At 40.2% G+C, this 24218-nt stretch overlaps 1 protein-coding gene across 4 annotated transcripts in view; it reads left to right on the forward strand.

Annotated features, from left to right (window-relative positions):
* fam171a1 (family with sequence similarity 171 member A1) overlaps positions 1-24218 on the forward strand; it is a 194290-nt gene that overhangs the window by 36220 nt on the left and 133852 nt on the right. The window contains exon 2 of one of the 4 annotated variants that reach the window (XM_087987329.1): positions 5215-5457. The exons of 2 other annotated variants lie outside the window; for them this stretch is intronic. In XM_087987329.1, the coding sequence (XP_087843455.1) occupies positions 5391-5457 (67 nt within the window). In that variant the 5' untranslated portion in view covers positions 5215-5390. Of the gene's footprint in view, positions 1-5214; positions 5458-18355; positions 18453-24218 lie in introns of those variants that run through there. One more of the 4 variants, XM_087987331.1, reaches the window with a different exon arrangement.

Genomic DNA, 24218 nt, shown 5'->3' on the forward strand with positions numbered 1-24218 from the left:
GAACCAACTGTATTGCAAAATGGTTTCTAGTTGACATCATGCACATTTTGTTTTTCTTTCCTGCTCCCAGCTCCCTGGATCAAGTTTCAGATAGCAAGTCCTGCACAGTTAATATTCATAGAAGGATCTAGTTTACCATTATATGAACCAAACCTTTTGTCTTTATTTCTGAAAGCGATATTCCATTTGAAGGATGAGTGCAATTTAATAGTCTACTAAGTGATTTCGCAGTTAGGGATTAGCTTCTATTTTCCTTGACTTTTTTAGTTGGAATGATGTACTTTTTGACATTTTTAAAAAATTGTTATAGCTCAAGTTTTTTTTACAAATACTATTATGACAGATTTATTTGGCTAGAAGTAGGTGCCCCGCTCATGGTCAAATAGGGAATATATTGGGCCAGAGTTAAGATTCAGCATCCTCGTATCAATATTACATAGGAATTTACGAAATGCTTTCACAGTTACTAGTTAATTAATAAAACAAAAGCAACAAGTACTAAACACGTTCCATCCAAATTAAGGTAACTTATTTAATTGTGTTGTTTTTCTTTAAAACAAGGGTAATGGACAAAATTCACATGAAACATAGAAAATAGGAGCAGCAGTAGGCCATTCGGCTCTTTTGAGCCTGTTCCTCGGTTCAGTATGATCATCCAACTCAGTACCTGTTCCCGTTTTCTCCCCCACACCTTTTAGTGCTAAGAAGTGTATCTTACTCCTTCTTGAAAATAGTCAATATTTTGGTCTCAACCACTTTCAGTGAAAGAAAGTCCCTGTATGAAGAAATCGCTCATCATCTCACACCTTAGTGTACTAACCCTTATCCTTAAACTGGGACCCCTGGTTCAAGATTCCCTGGTCTTTGTGATCATCCCTCCTGCATTTATCCTGGCGACCAGAACTGTACACAATATTCCAAGTGTGGCTGCACCAGCGTTTTGTATAGTTGCAGCATGATATTGCGGCTCCGGAACTCAATTCCTCTACGAATGAAACCTAACACACCGTATGCCTTCTTAACAACACTATCCAACTTTCAGGGGTCTATGTACATGGACACTAAGATCCCTCTGCACATCCACACTACCAAGAATCTTTCCATTGACCCAGTACTCTGCCTTCCTGTTATTTTTCCCAAAGTGCATCACCTCACATTTAGCTGCATTGAACTCCATTTGCCAACTCTCAGCCCAATTCTGCACTTTATCCAAGTTAAAAGAAAAGAACCAATCTGACATTCCTCACTCAGTTTACAGCATGAAGTTGTTGAAAGAATGTCTGGAATGAGGGATGACATTAAGTGAGCTCACTAAAGCCAATCCTGTTCTGAATAGGGCTTGGGTTATACACATGCCTTCTTCAATCATAGAAACCCACATCTGTTCTTGGTATTTTGTGCCCCTTATTCAGTCATTGGATGAAGTTGTTATAGATAGCATGGAATATTTACTATTATTATGTTAATATTTGACTAATTGTAATAAAATATATCTTTTAGCAGTTGATAATTTGATTATGATTTTTCAATCTCAGTAGTACCAACATTATTTACTGGCTGGTCGTAGCCTTTTAATGAGGGGAGCATTTTAATTTAATTCCAAAATATCAATGGCTGGGATTGAGAGCTAGAGGGTTTGAGAGTTTAACAAGTTTAATTGAACCCTTTCATTTCTCCAGGTTGTTTTTTTTTTCATTCAAGTTGCTGAAAGCAAACTGTTAACAAATAGCACTTGACAGAAGAAAGATCAGTGGGATGCAGTAAAGGAGTATTTAATGATTAATTAGGTGTCGCTCTAATGTAAAGTATGAGAATAATTGCTTTTCAACATTAAGACCGTTCTTAAGCACACAATGCAGGGCATTAGCACACAAGAAAGTAGTACTGTTGAGTTTTGTTAACATGTGAAGGGTACCGATACAAAGAGCTACAAACCTCACTCACTTGATTACTCCGGTTCCTGTCTTGAAAAATATTTCCACTGTGCAGTTGTCATATACCTTAATGATGAATAAAACCACTATTTATTTTGGATTTCTTTGTACAATCAAAATGCACAATACCTGCAGAAGGAGTAGATTGTAGACCTCAGCATCCACAGTTCTTTTGGATTTTACTATAAATCTGAAACAAAAAGAGAAATTGCAGGAAAAGCTCAGCAGATCTGGCAGCATCTGTGGAGCGAAATGGGTGAAATGATGCTTCCTCAAAACTGATTGTACATATTGTTTTTTTTTTGGTATGATCATGTTGCTAACAAAGAACTCTTAGGTTTAATGTGGGGTAAGGTGTGAAAATGAAGAACTGGGGAAAACAGGAGCAGGAATAGATCTTTCAGGCCTTTCAGTCTGCTCAGCCACTCTAGATCACAACCGATCATCTACCTCAAAACAACTTTTCAACACCATGCCTGTTTCTTTTAAAATCATTAGTATTCCAAAATCCATCAATTTTCTGACTTGAATTTGCTCAGAGATTGACTTTCCAAAGCCCTTCTGGGGTGGCGAATTCCAAAGATTCAACACCGTCTGATTTAAGACTGTCAGTCTTGACTGAACTATCCGTTTATGCAGAGAGCATGTTGTCTGGTTGTACACTTGCCAGCCATGGCAAACACTTTATCAACATTCATCTTGTGATGCTCCAGAAGAATTCAACGAGAGCACCTCTCCTTTGAAACTGTGAACAATACAGGCTCAGTCTTTTCACCCTCTCTTCATAAAACAATCCCACCATGCTATGGATTAGCCTTTCATTGAATCTCTGTAACAATCTCTCTTTGACAAATATACTCTCCCTTAGATAATGAGATCAAGACTATACACAGTACTCCAATTACAGTCTTGCAAAAGCTCCACATCAATGCGACTAGACATCTTTACTCCTGTGCTCAAATCCCCTTATGGCCTAGACCTCTTGGTGTTTGTTGCCACTCTGGAGCTGTGTGATGTGTGGTGCAATGGAGAGGCTACGCCACATGTTTCTGCTATGCAGTGGAGGTGTTGCATTCAACCAATTATCGGTGGTGTGTTTTTTGCTGTGCTAGATGCACAATCTAATGATTTAATCCCTGAGTGAAGAAAACAGCAGTATGCAGCTTATTAGCAATGGATGCAGCACTGGGGGAATAATTTGAAATGCATACAATTAAAGAAAGAACTTGATTAGTCTACAGGAAAAGTAATGCTGAGGTTCACCTTCAGGTCTTGATTTTAAGATATTTAATTTTATCTATGGTTGAGTTGCACATTTGTTTATTTCAGTTTTGTACTGACCACTTGAAAGATTCCGTTTTTTAAGTAGACTGTTGGATGTCAACTGGAGATTGATTGATTATAATCAGACAAAATAGTTTATAGTGATTTTAAACATCTGGACTGTTTGTCAATGTTCCATGAAAAACAATCTAACCAAATATTCTGTCTTCTTCTAATGTTCAATAGAGGGAGTTACCCCTTTTGGTATTGTTTTTGCTTTAATGTTGTTAAGTTATCAGGAATAGAAATCTTGTTGAGCATCGCAAAATTTGTTCTTTTTTGTTACACGGCATTGCCACCCTCTCGCAGATTTTCAGCCTCTGTTTGTATTGCACTGCCGCCTGAGATTGGCACCAGACAAACTGGAATCACCAGCTCCAGGATGCCTATTGGAGTCAGTGTTTACCCCCAGCCATGCCACATTTGCTGCTGGGCAACCCACTTCCAATAGAGGTCACTGGCAGACGCCCAGACATACCATATATTCTCATATTAAAGTCAGTCTCATGTAAAAGTGGACCCCTTATTTTTGGCCAAAAAATCTTGTATTTTCCGTATATCTCATGTAAAAGTCAACCCTACTACATTGCATTATAAACCTCTTACAAAGGAAACTGCCTGTTCCCATTATCCCACTTAAACAAAATCACATTAATTCATTCATTCACACCGGTAACTCTACTCATCGCTCGTTGTTTACTATATTGCATCTATAATCATTCATTCATTTATAACTCTACTTATCTCACTTGGTTTACTACAAGCACATTTTGATTCATTCATTCAGACTGGGACTAAGTCTATCGGTACTTATTGTACTTTATTCACTGTACATCCAAAAAGTTAATCATTTTAATTGTGCCATTATATCTGAATAAAAAGTGAGATATATTGGCAACATATACCTTTAATTCTTTGACAAATTTGTGAATGTTGCTGAAGTTCATTACATGTGAAAGTAAATGGGAGGGAAACAGATGAATTTGATGGGAAAGTTCAAGGCGCTTACACATTCAGACTTTAATAAGTGTTTCATTTTAAGTGTGCCATTATACCAAGCCATGATGATGTTTGAACAGTGTCATTTTGCAGGATTTCAATGAATCCTTGACATGTTAAATTTTTGTACCGGTGTGTATAAATAAAGTTTATTGCCTGTAATTCATTCTTGTTTCTCTTGCTTTTATCTGGTAATTACCTTTACCGTAATTCATTGTGTTTTTCTTCTTTACCCAGGATTAGTTGAGTGATCAAATTGACTTCTGTTAATAATACGGTATTTCAAATTACAGCATGAATTTCAGTGCCTCAAAACTAGTGCCTGTGTAATAGTCGACCTTAAAAATTGAACCTTTAAAAATAGTCTAAATGTTTGACTTTTACATGAGTATGTATGGTAACAGAGCTGCCAACACTGAGACAGGCAGTCCCACTTCCGTTCCCTCCCTGGCAGGCATAGTGCTCCCTCATGATGCCCTATAGGCCCCAACCCGTGATCTACTGCAGCAAAACCAGTAACCCCACCCATGACCCAACAAGGGAGGAAAATCAAGGCCTCAGAGCCAGCCAAAAGGAGCATACCTCAAGTAGGCTGGAGGTGGCAGCAGGCTGTGAGAATGGACACCATAACCCACTAGAAATACACCACCCAGTCTTTGGTTGGCAGACTGATAAGCAAGGTCCCATGGCTTCACTCATGGAGCATCCACAGTCAAGAGATACTGTCAGTAGAATACTGCTTTATATTCTTTTATACTTTTTAGATTTCTTTTGTCTTGAGTTTATTTTATTTGTGATGTCAGAATTTTATTTACTTCAACTTTGTGAGTACAGGTAAAATGTTTTATGTTTTGTTTTCTGTTTGGGAAGACCTTTATAGAACCTAACTCCAGTTCTAATATTGATTTTGTTTGGATTCAATGTTAATTTTGTCTTCTCACTTTGTCTCAATTTTCAGGAATGCAACCCTGACTTTAAGTGAGGACACCCTGTATATCACAAGCAGTTCGGCCATGAGATGCCGGAGCAGCAGCTGACCAGTCAGCCCATCAACTCTGCTCAGCCATTTAATGATATCATAGCTGATCTGATAATCCTCAGCTCTGCATTCCTACCTTTTCCCCATACCTCTGGATGACTAAAATCATAGCTATGCCATCCCGGAATATACTTGATGACCCAATCTCAACAGCCATCTGCGGTAAAGAATTCCCCAGATTTACTACCCTCTGATTGGAAAAGGTTCCTCTTCATCTTTGTCTTAACTGGGTGGCCTAATACCCTGAGATGATATCCTCTGGTCCTAGATGTTCCCACAAAGGGTAACAACTTTCCTGCATCTTCCCTGTCAAGACCACAAAATCCTAATTTTAAGTAAGGTGGTTTATCTTTCCTCTAAATTCCAGTGAGTAGAGTCCAAATCAACTCTACTTGACCTCAAAAGACAATCTATCTTTACCAGGGTTCAACCTGGTGAACCTTCTCTGAATTGCTTCCAATGCCAGTATCTTTTGTTAGATAAGGGAACCAAAACTGCTGACAGTATTCCAGTTGTGGTCTAATTGTATAAATGTATTGAGATGTCCCTATTTTTCTACTCCATTCCCTTTGACTTAAATGCCAGCATCCCATTCACCATAAATAAAGAAAATAAAACTAAGTGTCACTGGACTTGAAAAAGTAACTCTGCTTCCATCTCCACAGATGCTGCTAGGCTTGGTGAGTCTCTCCAGCAATTTCAGTTTCTGTTTTGGTTTGATTCCATTTGCCTTCCCGACCCCTCTGAACTTGAATGCTAGCTTTTTGATATTTATCCACGAGCACTATGAAATCCCTCTGGGCTGTGGCTTTCTGCAATCTTTCCCCGATTTAAATAATATTTTGCTCCTCTATTCTTCCTGCCAAAGTGCATAATTTCACATTTTTTCACATGTCAAGTTTTTGATCCCTTGTTTAATCTACCTATAACTCTCTGTACACTCTTTGCGTCATCTTCCCCACTTATCTTCCACAAACTTGGTGCTACCTCAGCTTCCTCATCTAAATTATTCATGGATGTTGTAAATAATCGTGGCTCCAACACCGATCCCTGTGACAGCAGGACCACATGGTTAAAATTGATTTGAGTATCAAAGTGCAGTTTCCCCAATTATGTATGGAAGTGTACATGTTAACAGTAACTTGCACTCATCAATAATAGTTCATTGTCACTGTCATTCCAACAGGCACCAAATGGTTTGCTGAATAACAGTGAAGTAGGTGGAAATGTTTTGCTCCGCTTCTCTGGCCAGTTGCTGAATACCAACTTTTTGAGGAGAGGAGCAATTGGGGAAAAAGTAGCTTGAAATGCAAAGATAATACCGAGTTAATTTTTCCAAAACATTTTTCTTAATTTTTATTGTAGTATTTTTAAAATGTTTTTGGTGTTCTTCTGTTGTCATGAATCTTCAATTTGTCCTGGACGTTTTTTGGCTTTCATTTTCCATGTTCCATTGGTTTCCTCTGAGACTTGGGATTTATGTTCTCACCAGGAGTTAACGATTTTGTGTTATTAACGTCTTGTCATAATTAATCAGACTCCTTCAATGTATATTGGTAGGTATTAATACAAGGTCATTTTGCTCAATGAACATTTTATTCATATTTGTTGACGTATAGTGCATGGGGTTAGCTGCTGTATTTTGAAATCGAAATTCACATATTCTGTACACATACTGTAAAAGGAGAGTGTTGTTTATTCAAACTAAATTTGTGACCCCAACCCCAACTCGTGATGATTTTAATTTATATACAGCAATTTTTGTGGAACTCCTCTTAGGAGAACTGGAGTGATTAGATCACCCATCTATTTTACACCCCATCCAACTTTACTCTCCTATGACTTAAATTACATGGCATGTAAAAACAGGCAAGCAATTCACTACCCTAGTGAAAATTTGAGGCAGATTAAATTCAAATACCCAATTCACCCCAATAATCTGCTCTTAATTAGTTTAGTTTGGATTGAAATGTTTTACTCCTTTACAAATAAATCTCATCATTCAGTTTGAATTAAAACCTCCAGCCCAAATAGACTATGACCAAAGAAATTGATTGCTGGTTCAAGCACACAGGAGTAACCAACCAATCAACCAACCTCTTCCTACTGAAGACTTGGGAACTGACCCAGCTCCCACGTTGGGAATCTGCCATGCAATGAAAGTCAGGTCCACAAATGAAGAGCAAGCAACATTGCCGCAAAATGGATGTGTATGCGTTCAACATCACTTCATTATTTTTACATCCTACCTGTAACACCATGAAGATTTCATGGCTTTTTAAAGGCTCTAGACTTCTCTCTTCCTCTACCTTGTTACAAATCATACCATTCAGAACCTATTTCTTTCGGCATATCATTTTCTCAATATGTACTACATTTCTGTTCCTCTGCATTGAACTGTATCTGCATTTTCTGCTCATCTGATTCCATTGATTGATTCCCCACCCCTATCCACTTTCTGCAAAGACCGTTCCCTCCGCGACTACCTGATCAGGTCCATGCCCCCTAACAACCCACCCTCCCCTCCTGGCACCTTCCATTGCCACCGCAGGAACTGCAAAACCTGCACCCACACCTCTTCCTTCATCCCCATCCAAGGCCCCAAAGGAACCTTCTGTATCCATCAAAGTTTCACCTGCATTTCCATATGTCATTTATTGTATCCTTTGCTCCCGATGCGGTCTCCTCTATATTGGGGAGATTGGACTCCTTCTCGCAGAGTGCTTCAGAGAACATCTCGAGGACACCCGGACCAATCAACCCCACCGCCCTGTGGCCCAACATTTCAACTCCCCATCCCACTCTGCTGAAAACATGCAGGTCCTGGGCCTCGTCCATCGTTACTCCCTCACCACCCGATGCCTGGAAGAAGAACGCCTCATGTTCCGTTTCGGGACCTTTCAATCCCAGGGCGTCAATGTGGACTTCACCAGTTTCCCCATTTCCCCTCCCTCCACCTTACCCCAATTCCAATCTTCCAGCTCAGCACCATCCCCATAACTTGTCCCACCTGTCAATCTTCCTTCTCACCTATCCACTCCACCCTCCTCTCCAACCTGTCACCTTCACCCACTTCCATTCACCCATTGCACACTCAGCTACCTTCTCCCCAGTCCCATCCCAGTCCCATTTATCTCTCCACCCCCGAGTCTCCCAGCCTCATTCCTGATAAAGGGTTCCTGCCCGAAATGTCGATTCTCCTGCTCCTCAGATGCTGCATGACCTGCTGTGCTTTTTCAGCACCACACTCTTGACTCGATTGATTGCTTACTCCTTGTTGCTGTGTCCCTTTTGACTCTGCAATAACTCTTAACATAGGAATGTATAGCGTTGGAAGTCACTCACCATTGTGGTCCGTCTAGTCAATCCAAGTGCTAGGATATATCATACTCAAAAATAACTCGTGTTTTTGTCAGCAGGTACTTATCTAAGAGTCTGAAATTTATTCATGCCAATAGGGATAATTGCAGGCTTTTCCAAGCTGCAGCCTGTGGCTGCTTGTCATAGCTATCCTCCTTCTTGTGCCTATTTAAATTATTGTTAATATAAACTAAACCACTACCAATGGGTTACTAATCCAAAAATATCTATTTACCTCCAGTTTGCTTTCCATATTATGTCTACCTGTCACAATCTATGCAGCTACATTTCATCAAATATCTTTGGTTTTGTTATATCATGCTTGTGAAGCATTTTACGCAGCGGGGAGGAGTTAAGAAAAATATATATTCTGATAGAGATATAGAGATGTATTAAAAATAATTACTCTCTAAGATGCAGAGGCAGAATAAGCGAATGGGATTAGAACAAGCAGCTCCAGTTTGAGTCTGAGTTTGAGAAGGTTTCCTTTTTTTATTCTATAAGAACATTGGTTCTGATCTTTTTCCTTGTAGACTTTGCTGGTTTTATAGAACATAGAATATTACAGCGCAGTACAGGCCCTTCAGCCCTCAATGTTGCGCCACCCTGTCATACTAATCTGAATACTAATTTTCAAATAAAAGTCAATTAAGTTCCCAGACATGACTTCCCCTTCATGAACCTGACACAAATTAGCCTCCGTCTTTCTAAATATTCATTCATTTCATCCTGCAGCATAGACTTTAACTCTGCTACAATCAAGGTATTAGATAGCTTTAAGCAACAAGCAATCATTGCATTTTTAAAGGAATAACTGAAAGCTACATTAACAAAAATATGGAGTTCTGTTGACATCAGCTTTTTTCCATACTCACTTTTTAGTATAACTTTTTTCACATATAATAATAATTCTTAGTATGATGAAAAATTTTACATTTGCATTCATTTACTAAATGTATCTGGTTCAGGTACTGAACAAAAGTATCTGTTGTGAAGAGGCTGGGAATAATGGCATAATGCAAGTCTCACTGCATTGGTGTTACAACCTGAGAAATGTTTAAAAATGAAATGTCTCCTATAGTTGACATTCAATTCTTTTGCAAGGTTCTTGAGAGCTTGTGTAAAGGCTAATTATATAAGGGAAAGTTTATATATTGTGCTAAATTCATATCACTAAATGGAAATACTGCAAAAATTTGCCCCAAAGTGATATTTGGTCTGTTCTTCCTGTAGAATAGTAAGCTAAGACAACATTTAGCTCTTTCAATGGTTCAGTCAATTGTTAAAGATTTTATGGTACTTTTTAAAGAACAGAGAGTTACCTGTGCCCTGCAAATATTCTTGTCTTGGTCAACCTTTTGAGAATTACAGTTGTTTCTTATTGCAGAAAGCATGTTTGCCAACACAATTCAGTTTACTTCATACTTTGTGGCATCATTATGTGAGATATTTTAAGTTTCAGTAAACTTTGAGGCAAAATCTGTTTTGTCAGAAAATTTTAGAGAAGCAATTTTATAAATCTATCCTGATCAAATTTGTATGTTTGTTTTATCAAGTTAATGACATGAAGCATAATCTTTTGACAGAAATTGTGAATTTAACACTTTTATAATACAGATTAAAATAGAAGCTTTTGCTAAAGGTTTGTATTATGTGAATTACTTTGTTTTATTCTGAAATGTAGCTCATACTGCTTTGGTGTATCTTTGTTCTTGTCTGGAAATCATGCAGAACTGAGAGGTTTTTTTTGTTATTCAGGCAAGGGTTGAGGTGAAATTTTATGCTTGCCTGTGTCATAATGAAGCTCATTCTCCATATGTCATGTCAGCATGGCAGACTGGATTGAATGAGTTTGTGTTTAAGTATGGAACGTGTATCCTATTACAATACATGGATGAAGTCTCACCATCTGTGCTTCGAACACAGAATGCATGTTTTGATGTTTTGCTTTGAATATTTTGTTTGAACAGTAACCATTTGGACCCTGTTCCAATAAACATGCTCTGAAGTCAATGTGTTGCTGAAAAGAGGAAGCTGAACAATCAACTGTGAATTTTTACTCATCACAGGATCGCTATTGTACTGAAGAAGACCATTCGGTCTGTCTCAGCAGTTTCAGCAGTTCATCTAGAACCAATCTCCCACATTCTCCCTGTAACACTGAACATTCTTTCTTTTAAGATAACTCTGTTCCTTCCTGAATGCCTCACTTGAACCAGTTTTTCACCACACACACTCAGGCTGTACATTCCAGACCAGTGACACTCACTGTATCAAAAGGATTCTCATGTCCCCAATGATTTTTTTGACAATTATTTTCAATCTGTTGTTTTATTCTTGATCCATTAATTTGTGGATTTTTCTCTTATCTGCTCTCATCCCTGAAACCTCATAGAATTGATTGAGATATTCAATATTATCAACTTTCTCTTCTCCAAGGAAAACAGTCCCGACTTTCCCAATCTGTCAGCACAGTTAGTTCCCAAGGATGAGGAACTTGATTCTCTTGGATCTTATCTGCACTTGCTCCAATGCCTCCACATCTTTCTGAGGTGTGGTACCTAGAGCTGGATGCAATTCTCCTGTAACAGTCGAACCAATGCATTGGACAAATTTAACATATGGGTCGTATGAGGATAGGTTGAGAGTGCTAGGCCTTTTCTCATTGGAACGGCGAAGGATGAGGGGTGACTTGATAGAGGTTTATAAGATGATCAGGGGAATAGATAGAGTAGACAGTCAGAGACTTTTTCCCCGGGTACAACAGAGTGTTACAAGGGGACATAAATTTAAGGTGAAGGATGGAAGGTATAGGGGGGATGTCAGGGGTAGGTATTTTACCCAGAGAGTGGTGGGGGCATGGAATGCGCTGCCTGTGGGAGTGGCAGAGTCAGAATCATTGGTGACCTTTAAGCGGCAATTGGATAGGTACATGGATAGGTGCTTAAGCTTGGACAAATGTTCGGCACAACATCGTGGGCCAAAGGGCCTGTTCTGTGCTGTATTGTTCTATGTTCTATAATTTAACATAACCTACTTGCTCTCGTACTCTGTCTTTATCAAGAAAATCTAGGATACTTTATGCTTTATTAACTGTACTCTCAACCTGTTCTGCCATCTTCAATATATTAGTCACATATACACCCAGATCCTGCTGCTTTTCCATTCCCTTTAGAATTGCATCCTTTTGTTTTTTGTTTCTCAATGTTCTACCCACACAAACGAATCACTGCATACTTATGTGACCATTCCCCCAAAACTGTTTATGGCCTTTTGAAAGTTCAGCACAGTCCTCCAGCATGTTGGCTCAGTGGGTAGCACTGTTGCCTCACAACACTGGGGACCCGGGTTCAATTCCACCATCGGACGACTGTCTGTTGGAGGTTGCACTGGGTGCTCCAGCTTCCTCCCACAGCCCATATATGTGCAGGTTAGGTGAATTGGCCATAGGAAATGTAGGGTTATGGAACTATGGGGGGGGGGGCGGTGTTTGGGTAGGATGTTCTTCAAAAGATCGGCATGGACTCAATGGCTTAATTCCACAATATAGGGATTCTATGATTCTTCTGTTTACAAAGCTTCTAAGTTTCATAGCATTCACCAGTTTTGAAATTGCGTCCTTACCCAGTAATGCATGTCATGCATTAGGACTTCTTGCTTGCTTTCTTAGTGCTCATTCGCTTTGAGCTTTCATGGATTTCCACAGAATCTCTGCCTTGTCTTTTTATGCATTGCCACCTCTTTAAGAACATACAGCCCAGAGTAGTTCTTTCTTCCCATGCCTCTTAGAGCAGACAGAAAGCCAGGCAGCTTGTTGTGTTTGTCAACACTGAACAGTTGGTAGTGAGGGGGTTGGAGGGGGGGGGGCGCGGTGTGACGCATGGAAATGTTACTGTATAGCACTCTGCTACATCCGTGTCACATCTATAGTAAGTGCCAGCACTTACCATGATAGGCACACAGTATGTGCTTGAACCAAATGGTCTGAAAGTTTAAGAGGAATAGAACTTGGGCACACAAAGAGGGAATATAGTCGGTCAGGGGCTACCATCTTAATTAGTTAATGGCATTGTCCAATGGTCAATTGGCAACTGTTAGTTGAGCACTTGGTGTGAGCAGGGTTAGTGGATCGGTGTCTTTCAATGCCAGGGATTTGAACACAATTGGTTATGCCAATCAAGTGCAACTAGTTCATGGATCACAAGTACATCAGTCAGGGAGCTGCTGAGAAATCAGTCAGCGTGCCTATTCCACCCTCAGTCAGGAAATGTGGTGAACTGACCAAGGGAAGTGCTTGGGAAGTGCAGGAGGCAGGATGGGTCAGCAGTTTGTCCTCTCCACCAGGACCACCAGCTCCCTGCCAAGAAGCAGGGTGCCAATTTACCCTCTCAGGCATGTAGCTTGGAATTGCACGGCAAGACATTCAGTGCAGTTCCTGGCTGGCAGCATTTGAAATTATGCATAGCTGGTGTTTTAAGTATGGCACCAGCAGTATGAACATTGTACGATCCTGGCACTGGCAAGCAGTTCCATTGCTGTGGGGCACAAGGTTGTGTGCGAGAGCAATAGCATGGAGGCAGGATGCATAAGTTGTGAAGTGTTCAGCAGAGAATTGCATGAAGAAATTCACCAGAGCTCCCTCCCTAATCTTGATACTTTGTCAGGACGCGGGAATATTCAGCCCATAGAGTTTGAAGTATTGAACTGGAAGCTGACACAAACATTCCATGCCTGGAATGCATGTCTAGGTCTCACTGAAAATTGGACCTCAAGCCTCACCAAGACCACTGAGATGTGAGTGCCACACATACTGATGCACCTCTAGCAGCTAACAACTTGGTCCTGGGCTGGGGCAAGATTTGGTTTAAATGGCCTCATGCCCAGTCTGCCAGTGGCCTGCAGTATTGTTTGAATACAGCATTATTATTTCTGAGTTCTGGATCCATGTATGTTTCATCTGTGGCTTTGTGGTTCATGATTTATGGCTCAGAGTCAGAAGGCTGGTTGTTCAAGTCAAGGCTGATATTCCAGCATTTCTGCACCCCCCCCCCCCCCCCCCCCACCTCGTATCAGCCCATACTGTGTTCTTCGGGACTCATGATTCATCTGCTCTTCCGCAACTCTGTCCTTGTCATTTATTTTAGCCTTTGCGGGTCTTGCGACTTCTCTTCCCCACAACAGCAAACCGCTCCCTTTCACCTTGCTACCCAGATACCATGAATTTATGAAATAACATATTCATACATTAAGTGAACATATACATGTGTTTTTATATATATATATATAATCTCTTGAAATTATTTGAAGCTGTAATTTGTGACAAAATCTCTCCAACCTACAAGTTTTTTTTTCTCTCTGGAGCTGAATATTTTAATCTCAGTAAAACAACAGTAATCTAAATAAAATGACAATTGCACTTCTCCAAAGCAGTGTTAATCACCATAAGCTCCCCTCTGCTTATCCCTCCAGATCTTCCTAATCTTCCCTGGTTCAATGAGTCAATCTGCTAAAACTGAGTTTAATCCTTTCACTAGTTAATGACAAAGCAGCAGACAGTAGAAGCTGCAGGCAGACCTCCCATCAGCCCGGAGTGAAAGTTGAATGGGACGTGTGGGGGTTATTAGAAGAATTATTAAAACAGAAAAATTCTAAATTCCTCAAAGCTAATGGGCTGAATCATACCAGCAATCAGCCAAGTGTCATTTTTGTGGAGTTTCATTGGAGGGTTTCTCTAGGGAGGCTTTGTGAGTTTTCTCGTGCTGTTGTTCCCAAATTCACCTCATTGACTAAGTACAACATCCCAATGGCACACCCTTCCTTTAACGTTAGCTCAATTCTCCCAATCACTGTTGGTGGGTGAACACGCCACTGCTGGGATATCCTGGGATCCAAGGCAAGGTACCTTCTTTCGAAGGCTGTATGTAACCTCTCAAACACTGTCAGTCTGGAGCTGCACTCCAAAGGTTCATTTACCCTGCACATGGCAGATGAGTGGAAATTGGTGTCCTGCATTGCGGGCAGGTATCTGGGTCCTGGTGGATGGGATTGTGGAGAGGAGGGCTGCCTTCATCCCCAGGATTGGTAGAGGAAGCCATGATGTCTGACTCGGGCAGTCTGCTCTCAACTGTCCAGAGAGAAGGTCCAGCAGTTCCACAACAAAGTCATTGGCATTCTCCATTCTGCCAGAGTAAGTCACCATCTACCTCACCTTCACACTGTTTCTGATATTGCACTGTCATGGTCTGGCACTCTCCCTACTTCATCCAATAGCTTCCATCACTCACTCTCATTAACCTAACATGAGGAGAGCTAATGTCATTCTTTTGTTCACGAAGGACAGTAGGAACAGGCCAGGTAATTACAGACCAGTTAGTCTGGTGTCAGTGGTCAGGAAGTTATTGGAAAAAGTTCTGAAGGACAGGATTAATCAACTTGGAAAGGTATAGATTAATCAGGGACCATCAGCATAGATTTGTCAGAAGGAGATCTTGTCTGACTAATGTAACTGAGTTTTTTGATAAGGTGATTAAATATCTTGATGAGGGTGGTGCAGATGATGTGGTTTACATGTACTTCAATAAGGCCTTTGACAAGATCCGACATGGAAAGCTGGTCCAAAAGATAACATCCCATAGGATCAAACACTAATCAGCAAACTGAATCCAAAACTGGCTTACAAATAGGAGACAAAGAGTGATGGTTTAGAGTTATTTTGCGATTTGGAAGTTGTGTCCAATGGTGTACCACAGGGATCAGTGCTGAGATTCTTGCTGTTGGTAACGTGCATTAAAGACTTGGATGTGAATGTAGAAGGTATAATTAGTAAGTTTGTAGGTGACATGAAATTGGGGTTGTTTTTCATAGTGAGGAGGATGGTCTCAGGCTACAGTCTGATATTGATCAGCTGGTAAATTGGGCAGAGCAATGGCAAATGGAATTTAATCCTGTTGAGTGCAAGGTGATGCATTTTGGGAAGTCTAATAAGGGAACACTATACATAATGAATGGTAAGTCTCTAGGGAATACCGAGGAACAAAGGGACCTTGATGTACAAGTCCATAGAGCCCTGAGGTGTTTGGACCGGTAGACAGGGTGGTGACACAGTCACATGGGATGCTTGCCTTCATTAGCCAGGACAGAGAATATAGGATAACAACTTTATAAAATATTGATAGGCCACAGACCAAATACTCTGTACAGTTCTGACCACGTTGGAAGGATATGGAGAGGGTACAGAGGAGATTTACCAGGACGTTATCTGGAATTAAAAGTGTCAGTTAAAGGAAAGACTGGATATGCTGGGTTTGCTATCCTTGGGGCAGAGGAGGCTGTGAGGCGATCTGATTGAGGTATACAAATTTATGACAGGCAGAGACAGTATATCGTGAGAATTTCTTTTCCCGTGGCAGATGTGTCTAACACCAAAGTGTGTATGTTTAAGGTGATGAATAAGTGGTTTAGAGGAAAGTTGTTTTAGCCAAAGGCTGGTAGAAATATGGAACATGCTGTTGGAGGCAGGTACTCTTGCAACATTTAAGAAGTATCTGAATGAGCACTTAAATTGCCAGGGCACAGTAAACCACATACCAAGTGCAGGACAATGAGATAAGTGTGATTTCATGTATGTTAGTCAGCATAGACATGGTTGGCTGAAGGACTGTATGACTTTCTAAACCCCTCACGCTGCTGACGCTGCAAGGCCCTTGCACCTCCTACTAAAATGGTTTTCTGGTTTTGTAACTCTCCCAATAATTCCCACTTGCCCCACTCAATGTTTTGTCAGAAATAAGAGGAAGTCTGACTGTAGGTTGTAACCTAACAATGACTGGTTTGTCATCAGGTAACTCTAGGTATGATGGCAGTTTGCTGATGACAGTTATTCTTCTCCCTGAGGTGAAACATTTACCATGAGTCATTCCACCGAGCTCACTGACTGGGTGTAAACACGACCCATGAAACCTGCCAGTCTCAATTTTAATGATCGTGTAGCTGTGGTATGAGAGCCCAGAAAATAGTGAGCGCACCCTTGAGACCCTCTTACCCAGCTATTGTGGGAGCTGGGCAAAATCACTAGGGGAAACAAAGACTTTAACAGTACTGAGTGATCTTGTGTTCTAAAGAGCAAAACATTTTAATTGCTTACATGCTTTGCAACAGTGGCATATTTGAACACTCCAAAAGAAATTAGTTTCAACAATTTAGAAATGGGCTTTAACTTTAGCTTGTATGCTTTCAAATCAGAATATGGTATTGTCCAAGCCATTTTAAAATGTCAATTATGCAACGACTCATCTCTTGTATAGTTTCACATCAAATATTTGGCTGTTCACTGACTCTAACTGTAACAAAATGGAAAGTATGGAGGTTTTTGTTAAAATATAGTCCAATAAGCAACCCAAAAAAAAGTGATTCATGGCTAGAGTAAAGACGACAGGATATTGTGCTCTGGCAATAGCTAGTTATATTTCAGTGGAGTCCATAAACTGAATATGTTTGGAAAAATTTGTTATTCAGTGAATGCCAATGCACTTCAAATTAATAAGTTTCAGTAGGGCAATAGGGCAGTTCATTGGTTAGCATTGCTGCCTCATTGTGCCAGGGACCTGGGTTCGATTCCTGTCTGTGTGGAGTTTGCACATTCTCCCCGTGTCTGCATGGGTTTCCTACTGGTGCTCCAGTTTCCTTCCACAGTCCAAAGATGTGCAAGTCAGGTGGTTTGGATGTGGTAAATTGCCTATAGTGTCCAGAGATGTGGTGGGCTGCTCAGAGAGTCACAATGGACCTGATGGGCCGACTGATCTACTTTCACACAGTAGGGATTCTATGATTATCAGATTATAAAACTAAAAGTTGTAGGAGCAGAACTAAGTTATTCAGCCCATTGAGTCTGCTCTGTCATTGTATAATTCTGCTAGTAATCTTTGATCGTCAAAAAAAACAAAATTGTTAAGTGGACCACCTCAGAAATGGAGAAAGATGTCTAACTCCAGTATCTCAAAAATAGAGGGTGTTGGCCACTGCAAGTAGTGAAGATTCTCTGATAACTATCAAATTATTGATAATTATCGAAGGTTGCTATGGTTTCAGACATTTTCTTTGATTCAGAAGAACTTGAAACACAATGGATTCGGTCATGTTAATAAATGTCTTGAATAATAAAGATGGAAACTCTTGCGCAGTCTTCCACTGAGGCTGTATTCCCATTTGATAAGAAATTTGAATCCAATCAATGCAAGAGCACATTAAGTTAAAACTAATATTAGCTCTTGTGCCAAAGCTAGTTGGGCACATGATTGCTGTCCTGCTGGATGTCTGTAATTGGTTGACGGTACATTTGCATTAAGATGTTTTTGTTAGTCACAACATAATGCATCTATTTTTTTCCAATATCAGTAGCTATAAAGCATATAGCCAAACTTAAGAAAACAATACATTATGGATGAGTGCACCAGAGAGTTTAAAATCATTTCCATATGTTTTGAAAGGATGTTTACCCAGCCTACAAAAGCTCATTAGTTTGGAATGAGATTTGCTGCATGTACTTTAGAGAGAGAACCATGATCATATGAATTGTGATAAGTAAACAAAGCATCATATTTTGAAATGGCTGTGAACTGCACCTTGATTGTTTTGATTGTAAAACTTGCTGATATAGTTGATATTTCAGATGGCAGCGTCCTGAAAGGTCATTCTAGTGGATTGGGGCATCATGGCAGAAGGAGTGAGCACTGTTTGTAAAGACAAAGGAATGACAGTGAAGACTGTGAAGAAGAACATAGAGTGAAGGAAATGCTGATGTAAGCAACTGTAAGTTCACTATGTCCTTTAGGGGACGGAAACTACCATCCTTATCTTTTCTGGTGTCCGTGCGACTCCAAACCCACAGCAACGTGGTTGACCCTTAACTGCATGGTGGGTAATTAGAGATGGGTCTAGCCAGTTACACCCACACCCTGCAAATGTATTTAAAAAACATTGATCTGGAAATGGTTTGTAAGTTAAGTGAGCCATTTGACTTTTGCAAGAGTTGGGATGAAGAAAGTACTGGCCTTTTGATCAGTTTAAGAACAAGAGCTGCCTACAACAGTGAAAACACAATGCAGTCATGTGGAGACTGGAGGTGAGAAGACTGGCTCTGACTCTGATTGGAGAAATTGCATGTTAGAAGTTTGATCATAGTTGAGGTGAATGTTTTTGAGAATGTTGACTTTTGTGATTTATCAGTGTGGGAAAGGAGACTGTTGGCTTGGAATTGAATGTCATGCTGAGGCTTTATGTGACCAGGATTAACTTGAAGTGATTTGGTGAGAACTATACCTGATAGTTGCGGAACCCAGAAATATTTAATTCAAATTCCATCTTTACAAATTGTAGAATAAAACGCAGTGAATCTGTTGTCACTTTGGGACAACACCAGAAAATGGCCATTAAAGCTGCTGTGTGGCTATAGAACCCCAAATACTTCCCGCATCCTTTATAGAAAGAAACCTGTGATTTATATAATACTTAATCCTCTGGATGTAAATCCACATTTGTTGCCCAACTTAGTTACACTTTGAGCGATGGGTGTCTCTTTTAAGTTGCAATTCATTTGGTAAGTACATTGTAGTGCTACTAGATAAGGAATTCTGGGAATGTAGATAAGGAGTATGCTTCAGCAGTTTAGAGAGTGTGGAAAGGAGCTTGAAAAGAAATTGAGAGCAAATGGGGGCCACTAAATATCCCTAGCAGATATGATTAAGGAAAACATCAAGGCATTTTATAAGTATATTAAGAATAAGAGGATTACCAGGGAAAGAGTTGTGCATAATGGAGACCAAAGGGGAAATCTGTGTGTGGAGCCAGAGGACGTGGGCGAGGCCTTAAATGATGATTTCTCATCTTAATTCATAGAGAGGAAATACATAGTAGCTAGGGATTTCAGTTGGAATGGTGAGGTTCTAGAACACGTTAAGATCAATAAGGAGAAGGTATTAGATGTTTCAGTAAGAATAAAAGATCATAAATCCCCGGAGCCTGATGAGATGTATCCCAGGTTGTTATGGGAGGCAAGGGAAAGGATTGCTGGTGTCCTGGTGGATATATTTAATACTTATTGGCTGCAGGTTGTGTCAGATTATTGGAGGATAGCTAATGAGGTTTCTTCATTCAAGACGGGCAACTGGGACAGGACAGGTAATTACAGACCAATTAGTCTGATGTCAATGGTAGGGAATTAATTGGAAAAATATTCTGAGGGACAGGGTTAATCAAGACTTGGAAAGGCAGGGATTGGTCAGGGGCAGTCAGCATGGATTTGTTCGAAGAAAATCCTCTCTGACTAACTTTGAATTTTTTGAAAACATGACTAAAGGTATTGATCAGGATAGTACAGTTGATGTGGTTTCACTAAGGCCTTTGACAAGAACCCATATGGAAGGTTGGTTCAAAAGGTAACATTAGCAAGCTCAATTCAAAATTTGCTCACAAATAGGAGGCAAAGGGTGATAGTCCAGGGTTTGTTTTGGTAATTGTAAGCCTGTGACCTGTGGTGTACCCTTGCTGTTTGGTAAGCATATTAATGACTTGGATGTGAATGTAGAAGGTACAATTAATAAGTTTGCAGAAGACATGAAAATTGGGGGTGTTGTTGATAGTGAGGAGGGTGGTCTCGGGCTGCATTCTGATATTGATCAGGTGGTAAGTTGACAGAGTCATGGCAGATGGAATTTAATCTTGATAAATGTGAGCATTTTGGGAAGTTTGGTAAGGGAAGGGCTTACACAATGATTGATATGTCCCTAGGAAGTATTAAGGAACAAAGGGGCCTTGATGTACAAGGCCGTAGATCCTTGAAGATATCATCATAGGTGGTAAAGAAGGCATATGAAATGCTTGCCTTCATTAGCCAATGTATAGAATATAGGAGCAAGGAAGTGTTGTTACAACTTTATAAAACATGATTAAGCCACAGATGGATTACTGTGTTCAGTTCTGATCACAACACTGTAAGGACATGATTGTACTGGAGAGGGTGAAAAGGAGATTCACCAGGATGTTGCGTGGAATGAAAAAGCTCAGTTATGAGGAGAGACTGGATATGCTGAGTTTGTTTTCCTTGGAGCAGAGGAGGTTGAGGGGGGATCTAATTCAGTTATGAGAGGCACAGACAGTAGATCATGAGAATCTTTTCCCCATGACATGTGTCTAAGACCAGAGGGCTTAAGTTTAAGGTGAGGAGAAGTTGTTCAGAGGAAGTCTGAGGAAAATATTTTTCACCAAAAGGGTGGTAGAAACATGGAACATGTACTTCTTGAGAGAATAGTGGAGGCATTTACTCTTGCAACATTTAAGAAGCTTCTGGATGGGCATTTAAAATGTCAGCTCATCTTAGCTATGGACCAAATGCAAGTAGATGGCCTTAGAGTAGGTCAGTGTTGGTTGGTCAGCATAAACATGGTAAGCTGAAGGGCCTGGTTCTATGCTGTATGACTCTATGCATAAGAGGTATAGTTAGTAAGTTTGCAGATGACACCAAAATTGAAGGTGTAGTGGATGGCGAAGAAGGTTACCACAGATTACAATAAAATCTTGATCAGATGGACCAATGGGCTGATATGTGGCAGATGGAGTATAATTTAGATAAATGCAAGGTGCTGCATTTTGGGAAAGCAAATCTTAGCAGGACTTAATGGTAAGGTCCTAGGGAGTGTTGCTGAACAAAGAGACCTTGGAGTGCAGGTTCATAGCTCCTTGAAAGTCGAGTTGCAGGTGGATAGGATAGTGAAGAAGGCGTTTGGTATGCTTTCCTTTATTGGTCAGAGTACTGAGTACAGGAGTTGGGAGATCATGTTGCGGCTGTACAGGACATTAATTAGGCCACTGTTGGAATATCGCATGCAATTCTGGTCTCCTTCCTATCCGAAAGATGTTGTGAAACTTGAAAGGGTTCAGAAAAGATTTATAAGGATGTTGCCAGGGTTGGAGAATTTGGGAGAGGTAGAATAGGCTAGGGCAGTTTTCCCAGGAGTGTTGGAGATTGAGGGATGACCTTATAGAGGTTTATAAAATCATGAGGGGCATGGATAAGATAAATAGACAGTCTTTTCCCTGGGGTCGGGGAGTCCAGAACTAGAGGACATAGGTTTAGGGTGAGAGGGGAAAATTATAAAAGAGACTTAAGGGGCAACTTTTTCATGCAGGAGGTGATACGTGTATGGAATGAGCTGCCAGAGCAAGTGGTGGAGGCTGGTACAATTGCAACATTTAAGTAGCATTTGGATGGGTATATGAATAGGAAGGGTTTGGAGGGATATGGGCCGGGTGCTGGCAGGTGGGAATAGATTGGGTTGGGATATGTGGTCGGCATGGATGAGTTGGACCGAAGGGTCTGTTTTTGCGCTGTACATCTCTATGTCACTATGACTATGATTTTTACCAAAACATGACTCCAGTTATGCACTTCACAGATGGCTCCTAAATACTTACTGCCCTTCTCAAGTTACACTAAAATGCTCCTTATTGATGCTGAATGACACATTTACAAGAAGCCAAGGATTGTGGAAGCTGTGCAGAAAAGGGCACTTTAAGTAAACTAAAATTTTTGGAAATTTTAATTTGTTAACATTTCCAGATTAATCTTTGACATTTGGGTGGGAAAGTGGCTGGCCTGTCCAGGAACAGCAGCAAGAGGCTCAGCCAATTCTAATGGACAGGCCTTAGTAACATCTTACTGGTCAACCTCTCCAGAAAAGTACTGACCGGATCTGATTAGCTACTTCTCTGATTAGTTTGCCCAATTTTACTTTTGATTGGACTTATTTCAAGAAGTAAATCTCCAGATGATCATTGACTCCAAAGAGCTCTACAATCAATAACCTGACTGGTAAAGATAGGTCTTAACTAAAGAGTCAGCATAGCATTTTAAACAGCAGCTACTGTTGAGCTGCACTGTTTTACACTGTTTCAGCTTTGAAGTGCATTGACTGTTTGATTGGCTTTATTGTTAGTTCAATAGTACAGCTTTAATAACTGGTAAATATGGATTAATGTAGTCAATTGTATGCACTTTGAGTTGTTGGATTTTGTAAGTAACTGCCCTGTTTGATAAAACTTTATTCAGTTGAATACATTATATATTACTCTAAGGAAACGTTTTATTTCCCCCATCCCATTCCCATATCCATCCAAATTGCTGCCAACATTTTAAGCTGATGGAAGTCCATATATGTTTTAATGAAAAATCTTTCTTTACGTACAATCATCCAAGTACAGTAAAATGTATACCTACCTGAAAATGTGTTACATAATATTATTTTCAACTGATACCAGGGAACATTGTACCTCATTATAATGCATTTTAGTTGCTATCAGCATTTTACATATCGTATATGCATATTGTGTATAAGATATACAAGCATGCCTGACTCAGTCAAATGTGTTTAGACCCTATCATTTTTTTAAAAAATGGTAATTTATGTATCCACCTTGGTTTATTTCCTTTACACATAGTGCTTATTATAAGGATGGGGAAAGATGAAAGAAAAGAATTAAGAAGTGAAAGAACTATGCTGGAAATCAGAAACAAAAGCAAAAATTGCTGGAAAACCTCAGCATCTGTGGACAGAAATCCAAGTTAATATTTTGGGTCCAGTGACCCTTCCTCAGAATTGATGGTGGCCAAGAAAAAGTTGCTTTTTATGCAGAACGTAGTTTGGAGGTGAGTGTAAGGAGTAAACGACAGGTGGAGATGGAGCCCAAGGACAGAAAAGAACAGTTGGACAGACAAAGGGGTTGATTAAAATCATCCTAGGAGAATGAATAGACCAAAGAGAGCCAATGGATATTATGTACCTGGAAGTCAAGAAGGCCTTTGACAAGGTGCCACAGAGGAGGTTGCTGAGTAAGATAAGGACCCATAGTGTTAGAGATAAGGTGCTAGCATGGATAGAAGCTTGGCTGTCTGGCAGAAAACAGAGAGTGGAGATTAAAGGGTCCTTCTCAGGATGGCAGCTGGTGACAGTTGGTATTCAGCAAGTCTCAGTGTTGGGACCATAACTTTTCACTTTACACATTAACGATCTAGATGAAGGAACTGAGGGAATTCTGGCTAAATTTGCAGACAATACAAAGATAGGTGGAGGAACAAGTAGCATTGAGGAGGCAAAGAGACTGCAGAAGGATTTGGACAGGTTAGGAGAGTGGGCAAAAAAGTGGCAGATGGTGTATAATGTGGGAAAGAGTGAGGTCATGCACTTTGGTAAGAAGAATAGAAGCATGGACTATTTTCTAAATGGGGAGAAAATTCAAAAGTCTGAAGTGCAAAGAGACTTGGGAGTTCTAGTCCAGGATTCCCTCAAGGTAAACTTGCAGGTTGAGTCAGTAGTTATGAAGGCAAATGCAATTGTGGCATTTATTTTGAAAGGACTTGAATATAAAAACCAGGATGTACCTCTGAATCTGTATAAGCTTTGGTCAGACCACATTGGGAGTATTGTGTGCAGTTTTGGGCCCAATATTTCATGAAGGATGTACTGGCCCTGGAGCATGTTCAGAGGAGGTTCACGAGAATGGTCCCAGGAATG

This window comes from Chiloscyllium plagiosum, unplaced genomic scaffold, assembly GCF_037043375.1.
Source record: "Chiloscyllium plagiosum isolate Xiang-an unplaced genomic scaffold, Cpla_swu_hap1 HiC_scaffold_5, whole genome shotgun sequence".
In the NCBI taxonomy this organism is placed as follows: Eukaryota; Metazoa; Chordata; class Chondrichthyes; order Orectolobiformes; family Hemiscylliidae; genus Chiloscyllium; species Chiloscyllium plagiosum.